The sequence below is a fragment of the Acanthochromis polyacanthus genome, chromosome 23, assembly GCF_021347895.1.
Source record: "Acanthochromis polyacanthus isolate Apoly-LR-REF ecotype Palm Island chromosome 23, KAUST_Apoly_ChrSc, whole genome shotgun sequence".
In the NCBI taxonomy this organism is placed as follows: domain Eukaryota; kingdom Metazoa; phylum Chordata; class Actinopteri; family Pomacentridae; genus Acanthochromis; species Acanthochromis polyacanthus.
The window spans coordinates 14,442,801-14,454,117 of record NC_067135.1 but is presented as its reverse complement, the minus strand read 5'-3'; the positions used below and the strand labels follow the sequence as shown (position 1 = coordinate 14,454,117).

Here is an 11,317-nt window from a genome sequence, read left to right as displayed (position 1 = left end):
CCGGCTTCCTCCCACAGTCCAAAAACATGCTGAGGTTAATTGGTGATTTTAAATTGCCTGTAGGTGTGAATGCAAGTGTGATTGTTTGTCTGTATATGTAGCCTTGCGACAGACTTGGGATCTGCCCAGGGTGTCCCCTGCCTTTGCCTGAGTCAGCTGGAATAGGCTCCAGGCCCCCCACGACCGTAATGAGGATTAAATGGTGGATAGATAATGGATGGATGGAGGTGTTTATATATTTGAATCTGCTGTTGACACTAGATGTAGAGCTATGTCACCAAAGTTGTTGCAGCAAATTGCAGACTAGATGTAGACATTTTATAATGAATATCTGTCTAAGACTGAACTCATGGTCTTTCCAGCTTGTCCATCTGTTCAGCCTCAGATCAGTGTCCAACTTCACTCAAGCCTACTTGTGCCCACAAACTCAGCCAGAAACCTGGGTGTCATGATTGATGACCAGCTGAGCTTTAAGGTTCACGTGGCCTCAGTTTCTCGATCTTGTCGTTATGCCCTCTACAACATCAGGAAGATCAGATCCTTCCTGACCCAACAGGCCACACAACTTCTGGTTCAGGCTCTTGTGATGTCATGCATTGACTACTGCAACTCTCTTCTGGCAGGCCTCCCTGCATGTACAGTCAAACCTCTACGGATGATCCAGAATGCAGCAGCACGTCTGGTCTTCAACCAGCCCAAAAGAGCTCATGTCACTCCCCTGTTCATCTCCCTTCACTGGCTTCCAGTTGCAGCCAGAATCAAATTCAAAACTCTCCTCCTGGCTTACGCCTGGTGCTTCCAGCCCAGCATGGCTCGAAATCTCTAGCTTGACTTTTCTCCTCTGTTCCCAAATGGTGGAACAAACAACCAAACTCTGTGCGTTCTGCTGAGTCCCTTTCTACTTTTAAGAGACAATTGAAGACTCAGTTGTTCAGAGAACACCTAGACACTTAATCTGACTCCATCTTAGAGGTAGAATAAGTCAGGTGGTCCAAAACCCAGCACTTATTTAGCGCTGACAAAGTTGAAAATAAAAGGGTGGGGGTGGGGGGTTCGGGGGCTGGTTAGCAATTCTTCTGCAACTTGATGGCAACACCTTTGACCAATCGCACTTGAATCACTTTTGCACTTACTACAGGTTTTTCCTTATGTTTGAATTCTTGCTTGTGTTGTACGTCGCTTTGGACAAAAGCGTCTGCTAAGTGAAATTGTAAAATTGTAGAATCTATGAGACTCTATAAGCTATAGTTTCAGTCAAAGCTCTATTTTGTAATTAATGTCCCATCCACCCACTAGATGTCCTCAGTCTGTCTTCCTGCTTCCAAACACAACTTACCTGATACACACGTGGACAAAATTGTTGGTACCCCTCGGTTAATGAAAGAAAAACCCACAATGGTCACAGAAATAATTTGAATCTGAAAAAAGTAAAAATTAATAAAAATTCTATGAAAATTAACCAATGAAAATCAGACATTGCTTTTGAACCGTGGTTGTAAGACCATCTCCAAGCAGCTTGATGTTCCTGGGACTACAGTTGCACATATTTTTCAGAAATTTAAGATCCATGGGACTGTAGTCAACCTCCCCTGGACATGACCGCAAGAGGAAAACTGATGACAAATGGAAGAGACGGATAATACGAATGGTAAGAAAAGAGCCCAGAACCATCTTTAAAGACATTAAAGGTGAACTCCAAGGTCAAGGTACATCAGTGTCAGATCATCTTTCATTGTTTGAGCCAAAGTGAACTTCATGGGAGATGACCAAGGAGGACGCCATTGTTGAAAACAAATCATAAAAAAGCCAGACTGGAATTTGCCAAGCTGCCTGTTGACGAGCCACAAAGCTTGTGGGAGAATGCCCTATGGGCAAGACAAGACAAAACTGGAACTTTTTGGCAATGTTCGATGTTCACAGATGCAAAAATGAAGCATATCAAGAAAACAACACTGTCCCTACTGTGAAACATGGAGGAGACTCTGTTGTGTTCTGGGGCTGCTTTACTGCATCTGGTACAGGGTGTCTTGAATCTGTGCAAGGTACAATGAAAACTAATGACTATCAAGGTATTCTAGAGAGAAATGTGCTGCCCACTGTCAGAAAGCTTGGTCTCAGTCGTAGGTCATGGGTCTTGCAACAGGATAATGAGGCAAAACACACAGCTAAAAACAGCCAAGAATGACTAAGAGGAAAACATTGGACTATTCTGAAGTGGCCTTCTATGAGCCCTGATCTAAGTCCTATTGAACATCTGTGGAAGGAGCTGAAAGATGGTGTCTGGAGAAGGAACCCTTCAAACCTCAGACAACTGGAGCAGTCTGGTCATGAAGAGTGGGCCAGAATACCTGCTGAGAGGTGCAGAAGTCTCATTGACAGTTACAGAAGTGGTTAGATTGCAGTGATTGCCTCAAAAAGTTGTGCAACAAAATACTAAGTTCAGGGTACCATCATTTTTGTCCAGGCCTGTTTCATGAGCTTATTTTTTAAAATAATTCTGTTGAACCACGGTTCAAAAGCAATGTCTGATTTTCATTGGTTAATTTTCACAGAATTTTTATTTATTATTACTTTTTTCAGATTCAAATTATTTCTGTGACCATTGTGGGTTTTTCTTTCATTAACTGAGGGGTACCAGCAATTTTGTCCACTTCTGTATGTTCCCTTTTCCTTGTCAGTCCCTGAGTAATTTATAGAAGTGTGCTCACTCACTTGTGCTTTCTTGGCTGCAGTTTTCTCCTCTGACTCCTGCATAGTTTCTGTTTTGTATTCTCGAATAAATCACCTAAATATCTTCTTGCTCTGGATTGAACAATTTGGGGAAAATATGGACTCGTGATTTTTATGAAGACATTTGATTTACAATATACTTTTTTTTAAAAAGTCAATCTGTCCTTCTCTATTTACCTTGGAGTAGATTTAAAACATTTGACTGAGCAATATCACAATCACTCTTTCACAATGCAACCAAATAAGAAAGTGAATGATGTTTTCACACAAATAAGCAACTTGAAAAAGAATTACCATACAACAGTTGAAAGATAAAACCAGTAAGACATTAAAGCCATTGAGTATAATTAGAGTATTTCATATCGGGAAGATTATGGATCAACTAAATCAAGAACAGCTTGAGATAAGATCAAATGAAATATAAAAGTTATATTGCCCTGAGCAAGAAAAGTAGGTTGAGTTTTATATAGTTCTGCTTGTTATCCCAGGTTACAGGCGCTCAATCAGTAAACACACATAGGATAGCATCAAAAGCACGAATCACACAAGGCAGATTGCATGAATTTGCAAAACCACTGACAATTTATACACTGAATAAGGTGTGCTACAAAATATGAGGTGTGGCTGTTAAATAACAAGATTGGGCTTGTGAACCACAGTGTGTGCCTGAACCATGAAGCATTCACTGATCAATGCACATCAACAACTCCTGGCAGTTTGAAATAAATACAACTAAAAGAAAAGATTAGTCTTTTCATTTGAAAGCCACACTTCTTAGGTCATAAATTCAAACCTTTGTTATGTGTTAACTGCTGTTTCAGACTTCAAACTGACCCTGTAATCCTGTGATGATGCTAAATGACAAGTCAGGGTATCCTGAACATAATTAGGATTCACTGTTAATATTTGTGCTTAATTTCATGGAAATCCATCTTATATTTGTTGACAAAATTTCACTGTAAACCCAAATCAGGACCATATGGACTGACTAACTTTGCATCTCAAATATGATCTTCCTTCCAACCATTGTTTGCCTCCTCAGCGCTTCCTTACCCTGGTGAAAAGTTTTGAAATTGGTTGTGTTCACCACAACATCTGTAGTCTCATTAGTGATGTCGCCAAACACCACCTGTAGCTTAACTCCGCCCCTCAGTGTTATGGTGATGTCATCGAGGTCACTGGTGAGGGACCTGAAGATCGCTGAGAAGAAGAATGCCACAACAAAATTCCGATTTGTGTAACATTCAGTCAGTTAATGAAAGCAGTCTGAGTGTCTCTGTGGTTTACCTCGGCCTCCCTGGTTCATGCTTGAGCTGAGACGTTTGAAGACCTCATGGTAGCACTGTAAAGAAAAATATAATTCCAGCATTACACAGGGAAGAATGCATGCATGTATTTAACAACCAGTTATGGCAAGTATGGTTACTCACCTCCTCTGAGTCAGGATAGCCGGGTTTAATGACGATGTGGATGTTGGAGAGAGACCCAGAGGATGCAGATAGTCCAAACTGGTGAATGTTCTCGGTCAGCACCTGAACGGCTTCTCTCAGCGGGAATCTTAACAGAATTCCAGGTCCGATGACTGGGAAGGCCACCGAGCTAAAGCTCTTCTGGACACAGATGTCCAAACACTTCTTCAGGCCATTACTAAGAGCCTACAAAACAAAAGTTACACATTTTCTTATATTATTTTATGAAGTACATCTTGCTTTGTACAATTCTTTTGAAGTTACTGTGTAAAGTAAACTAACATGTTTTTTCTTATCTAACTTTACCTGCAGGCTCGTTCCTCGGATTCCATCCCAAGGCAAACACTCGATGAAGAAGATCTTGGAGCAGCCGAGCGACGGAGGCCCGTCGACCTGCAGAATGTCACCCGGGGCGACGGAACGGTTTGCTGCTGCTGAGTCAAACTTTGTCTTGAGTGTGTTCCCAGCTTTAGTCAACAGAGATGAACCTATTGTTGTAGAGTTCAGCTGCTTGTCTATCATGGGCACCACCAACACATTCATCTGTGGACATAATGGGAAACAACATGAAGGTGAGTTTTGCTTGTTTTCTGATTACATTTGGCTTTGTGGATTATGAATAGTTGAGCAGAACAGAAATGTGCAAACCTGCTCATCTTCTAAGCTTCCAATTGTGATCTTTAAGTTTGTTTTGTTGACCAAAGGTGTGCCAGCAGTATTGGAGAGGCTTGTGGAAGGTGTGATGATGCTGCTGGGGCTGCTGATGCTTCCTGGTCTGGTTTGCACATTTGGTGAGTGAACACCTTGCTGTTCCCTGATGACGACCTGACAGGAGGTTTCTACCAGCTCCTTGCTCACTTTACCATCTGTTTGAAAATATCGTTGAGCCCCTGGTCCATCTAGAACTAAAATATCAGATATCAGAGTGGCTAGAGCAGCCGTTAGAGCCTGCTTGGCATCCTGAACATGACTACGGGGACCAGAGACGAGTACACAAGGATTTGGAACATGTGAGGCGTTGAATGTCACATTTGTGTGCTTCATGCCAATCAGGGCTAAGATGTCATCAAAACAGTCAACCAGCTCAGAATTTGGCAGATTCAGCACTTCTTGAGTCACAACCTGATTCATTTGGTAGTCACTTAGAAACTGTTTGAGTGCGTTCACAACGTCACTGTAGCCCACCAGTCCTACTTTACTGGTTCCACTGGGTCCTGGGATGAAGCTGACGTCCACTCTGAGCTCGCTGAGGTTTGCATCATTCTTAGCTTTGATCAGGATTTCTTTGAGTCTGTCCAGATCTGGAGCTACAGCTGCAGCACCCTGCAGCTCTACGGTGGCCACAGTCACATCTCTTGACACAGCAGCTGCAGCCTCTTCCAGGGCATCAGAGGACAAACTGGACAGAACCAGATCAGACCCCACTTCTAGGGAAACAGGATTTCTGAGGCTCTGCTGGAAGCGGGTCTGGTACTTGGAGATGGCACCGCTGGATGTTAGGAACGTTGTTAAAGCTGCAGAGAGCTGAACTCTCTTTTCTTTTATCTTGTTGATCAGTTCATCAAGTTTTGCAGCTGCTGACTGCACATCCTTGTCAGGGCCTTCCAAAGTGATCATCCCACTTTTTTTGAACATCGTCACCTCTGGAAAATGTGCACGCATTTCATGACTGAACTCTTCTTCTACCAGTTTGAACTGCTTCTCCACAACTACCAGGTTCTTCTGGATCGGCAGGCATTTTTCCAGAGCTGCGAGCTTCTCCTTCATAACGTCAGCTTCTCCCACAACCACAGGATAACCACTCTCCTTGTACACTTTTACATCATCAGTCGCAAAAGAGGGATCCTGCAGCAGCATTTTGACTTGTTTTGGTTCCACCACATGATAGCAGAGGTAGCTTTCAACGAGACCAATAAAGACCCGATCAACTTGGAGCTCCCATTGTTCTGCAGCACCTCCACCAAAAGCCCCTCCAGGCCTCTTCTCTATATCCCCACTAACTACTGCCTCCTCTTCATCGAAATCTAACTTCACACTGCAGCCGATTGCAGAGAGTTGTTTGGTTAATGCTTTGGATGCTTTAGGGTTGTCTCTCAGGTAATACAGGAGGAAATAGTCTATCTTGAAAATCTTCTCAAGACCTTTCGTGTTCACTTTTGCACTTGTCTAAAGAAGAAAAACATCAAATATGTTAATACATTCATGCTACTGTAAAACTAAATGGTAAAAGATATTATAAAGGAGACCCATTATACATTTAACATATGCAACAATTGATTATCAGTCATTATCATAAATATCAGATATGAAATATCATCACAACAACCTAAATACTGAATGTGTGTCTGTATACCAGCTGTTTTGCTGTGTGACATTGGTTAAATAATTTTGCCAGAAGCTTCGAGACATCCCTATAAACTGGTTTGGCAGCATCAGTCCACTGTGACTGGAATCAATCAATCAAGTCTCTGATGAAAGGAAATAAAAGTCACCTGAGACTGGCTGGTCGAAGGCTGATCGAGGGCCTGAGGTGAACTGGTCCGGCTTACTGTCAGACGTAGTTCTCCATCAGGAAGAGATATGACGTGAAACTTCCTCTGTAAAACCCTTTCCTGATCTGTAAAAACAACAAATTCAAAAGTCACAGAAAGTTGCCACATACATTACCAGTCAAAGTCTGTACACACCTTCTCTTCTAATGGTTTTTATATAATTAAATTACATTGTAGATCAACACTTAAGACATCATAAGTAATACATATGAGAATAGAATTATGAATTATGGTGTTAACAAAAAAAATGTTAATCTTCAGTAATAATCTACAATGTAGAAAATAATGTATATAAATAAAGATCATGAAATGAGAAGACGTGCCCAAACTTTTGACTGGTCGTGTAAACAACTGGAAAATCTCTTCTACAAAAATGAACCTTATTACCTACCTTCTTTTTCCTTGAAGCTGATTTTGTAGATTTTACTTCCAACATTTTCAATATTTCCACATTCACCTCCCCCAGACTCTCTTCTCCTCTGGAAATATCTCCTGATCTTCTCCTTCTCTCTGTCTGTCAGATCTTTGGCTTCAAAAAACAATGAATGCGGGAATTCATCCATTTTAGCTACAGTCCTAAACTAAAAAAAACAACTTGCCATGAGCACGTCTTTCTGCCCCACTATCCTTACTAAACTGTGTGCTGCAAGTTGTTTCACTTTCTCTTCCAGGAAGTGCCCCACCTTAATTTCCTTATTTAGATACTGACAAATAGACACACATAAAGGCTCCATGTTTAGCTTTAAGAGGCATTTCGCTATCCGTCTCGCTCTATTTCATGTGTTGCAGTTTCAAACCACAGAAAAATTCTAAAAAATCCACCACAAAAGTAAAGCTGTCACACTGGAATATCGGGTGTAAATCTGCTCACCTGTAGTGTTTTCACACCAAAGCACCACTAGATCTCCTACTGAGACTAAAAACTGTTCTCAAGAACATTGTTTGTCCAGTAAAATTTGTATCATAAATCTCATTCCTCGCTTTACATGGTATTTACATGGTTTGTGTTTGAGTGTTTTGGTTAAGATCAGAGCCTGTCATCATCATGAAGTAGCCTCCAACAAGAGAAAATCAGGAATGACTTCACTTGAGACCAAATGATTATTACACAGTCACTGATGTCCAGTGTTATTCAGCTCGATTACACTTCTTTAAACATGTCCAACTTCAGGATGTATAGCAAAACTACAGTCATTTCGAAAATTACAACTTAAATACCATTTTTAGAGGAGGTTAATAACATTTTGTCACATTTCAAACACTATTTTGAAGCACTTAAAAGGTATGCTTTTAGTCTCTGGATTTCCATTGTTTGACATGCTTTTTATTTTGTAACTGATTACTTGAATTTTAAGTTGTTACTTATTTTCACCGTAACTGCTCTGTACTCAACTTGAAATGTGTAGAACATATCTGATTTTTGTTAGACACCCCCCCGCCCCCCATAAGAACACAAACGACACCATTTTCAAATCTTTTTACGTGTGATAATTCGAGGAAAATGTGATGTATACATTTTTCTTACAAGAACATTTTCAGCAAAACAGAAATCGCATGCAGTTATCCCCTTCTGCAGTCAAAATGGCAGCATTTTTACATCATCAGTGCTTTGTTTTGTCATTAAAAAGAATAAAACATCCTTTGGTGGATGAAAAAGTCCCCATCTGTGCAGACAAACATCTAACTTCAGTTGGAAGCACAGATACACATAACCATGATTATTATAGGCTTGTTATTGTCAGCAGTTTCTAAAAGTGTGTGTACAAGCTGACACAAATAACATTATCACCCTGCTGGAGTCAACTTCCTGGTTTGCTGGTGAGAAAAACAAATTTCTACTGCAGCTGTAGACAAAGTTCGGGAGCAATGAGGTGATAACTGGTCATCATCCCACCATCTTTATTTTATGAACAGTAACTACTGATCACAAACTCCAATACTAAACGTTCTCTTGCTCTTTCTACATATATTTATTTCTGTTTAATCCACAGAGTTTCTCATGATTTTCCAAACTGAAAAAAAAACATATTCTTGCATATTAGCTTCAGCTGTTAGCAGACCTGACACCACATTTACCTAAAACTCAAATGTCTGTCTTTCAGGTCAAACAGAAATCATAACTACTCATTATTTTTGCCCTCTGTATGATATATATGCTGGATAATGAAGAACAAATATCAGAAATCATCTTTTTCTAGGTATGTGCTGTATCTCTTGAGACTATGGGCTGGTCAGAATGGCCATAAAAAGCAGAGGACAAAGTTAACACAACCCAGTTTAAGTGATAAACACATGAAACTACAACATTACCTGAATCAAAGCACTTGTACCACTTGACTAGCATTTCCTTCTGTTGTTTAGATGATGCACATAAATGCTGAACAGGGATTTAGAACTAATGGAAGGTGATAAGATAGTCTGGGTAGGCTTGGTTATCGTGGAACACAACATACATGGATGGGTTGTCTATTCTGTCCACCACGCTGTCGTAGCGGTCATGATCTTCCAGGCTGCCTTCGACTAGTGGAGGAACCACCATGCCGCTTTGACCCCGAGTGTAGAGGCCAGTCAGGACTCGAGCCACAAACATTAACTGAGAACCATCATCTGCTGGCTTGGAGTATGTGGGGTGAGCTGAGTAACTGGCGTTTACAGCGAAGTAGGTTCCATGACCATATGCAGCCGCTGAAAAAAAGAAATGAGAGAGTTTTAAGTCCTTCTCTGAAATTTTGATTCAAGTGTGGAAGTTAATGGCATCAAGTTCCTCCTCACCTGCATCCAACAGTTTCAACTTTATACTGTTCTATGCAGAGTTCTCATCAGTATTCTGATAAAATCCCTGCTTTATCTGTATAATTGTCCAGAAAACAAATTGTCCTGGTTTGATTTATTCGTATCTTTTATCAGTTTTGAGAGAAATGTGCTTAGATGGAAGTTTTCTACTTGGAACTCTCTTTTCAACTGAAGGCCTGCTAATGACGACACATTGAACACCAGTGACACAGACACAAAAATGCTCTAGTTTCTTCAGTAATTGTAGGAGTGCATCAAAAGATCTTTACCATTTTGTCCTGCAAAGCTTCTGTTGAACCCATTCTTCATGATGGAGTCACATTTGTCCTTGGTGGTCCCGTGGTACAGAAGCATTTCCCTTTCTCCGCCCCGCTGTCTGTTCTTATCAGAAATATGCTTCTTCTGTGCTTCATATGTGCGACGTAGATGTACGTTCTGCAAACGGTCAATCTAAGAGAAAGATCAAGAAAACAGTGAGCTGTCAATCTTCCCTTAGAGGAATTTAACAATCTAAACTCGTCATTCATTCAGAAGTGCTTGCTCATGGAAAGTCCCAGCAGGCTGATGGCCCATTAACAACCCAAGACTTACATGCTTCTTGATGTGAATGGTTACAAAACAGCCTGGAGAGGAATGTATCAAACTGTTTATGGTAGTGAACTTATTGTTTTGGGGGGGGGATGTCAGGACTGTGTTATAAGTACCTATGAAGTGGCAACACACTTTACTGTCCTGAATGCATTGTGTTATCATACTGACAAGTGGGCTTATAGTCTCATAGTGCTCTAAGCTTAACCTCATGTGGTTGCCGTGCTTCCTGTAACTCCCCTTCAACTTTCATTCAGGTGTTCTAGCGTAATATTTTATTGTATACATATAGTAAGACAGACATGGTGTGAACAGAAAATAGAAGGCAACATTGTGCAGTTTGTCTGCAGACTATTAAATGCATTCTCAATAGAAAGCCACCCACCTTCATGACCGCCTTGGGGACAGTTCTTTTGAAGGCCTCCTTTACTGTCCGGTACTCTGTAGAGGAAGGCTCCAGTGTAACCACCTTCATACCCTCATCAGCAGTCATGCTGTCCCAATACAGGGGCAGAGCAAAGTCTGAGGACAGAAAAAAATCCATTAGTCATATGTCATTTGGTCAAGAAAGGCAACGAGGCCTCATACAATACAAAGACACAGTAGGACCCTTTGTTGCAGTTTTGTTTGGTGATTTACTGCAAATAGTCCATGCAGTAGCTTTACTGTTGGTATTTAAAGAGCAGAAATAAAATCAAAATCCACTTATTTGTTAATGGAATCCAAACAATATGATCATGGTCAAGTGCTCAGAGAAAAGTAAATGAAACATCTGCATCTCCATGACAAATGAGGACATGATCTGCTGCTACTGAATGGACCATGAGGTGAACGGTTTACTGTCATCTCTGCTGACATTTACCATCATCTTTACCACAGAATGTTTCTTTATGTGATCATTGCATTCAAAATCATAACATACATTCATTCATTTTTACTCTCAAGCAGCAATGCTGGCCTGAAACCTCTTTGACTCGTGTTGTCACATCACTGTGAACCATCTTCTCACCTTTCACATTCTCCAGTCTCTTCAGTTTCCTCTGCCGTCCAATTGTTGACGTTGAGGCCTCCATCCTCTGTAGATCCACCTTCCACGTAATTCCCTGTGCGTCCACTATTCCTGCCGCTATATCCTTATTTTCCAGGTGGTGATTGGCCGTTTTGGGGAGTCTTTCCCAGTTGCCA

General features: G+C 41.0%; 1 protein-coding gene across 1 annotated transcript; it reads right to left on the bottom strand.

The window, feature by feature from the left end:
- Nucleotides 1-2,325: 2,325 nt before the first annotated feature.
- On the bottom strand, nt 2,326-4,759 carry LOC127532486 (protein mono-ADP-ribosyltransferase PARP14-like). The gene is made up of 5 exons (XM_051944224.1): nt 4,506-4,759; nt 4,161-4,385; nt 4,018-4,072; nt 3,784-3,930; nt 2,326-2,348 (listed from the first exon to the last, which is right to left on the bottom strand). Exons 1-5 carry the CDS (start codon nt 4,740-4,742, stop codon nt 2,326-2,328), a joined length of 687 nt encoding a protein of 228 aa, XP_051800184.1. The 5' UTR covers nt 4,743-4,759.
- Nucleotides 4,760-11,317: the final 6,558 nt, after the last annotated feature.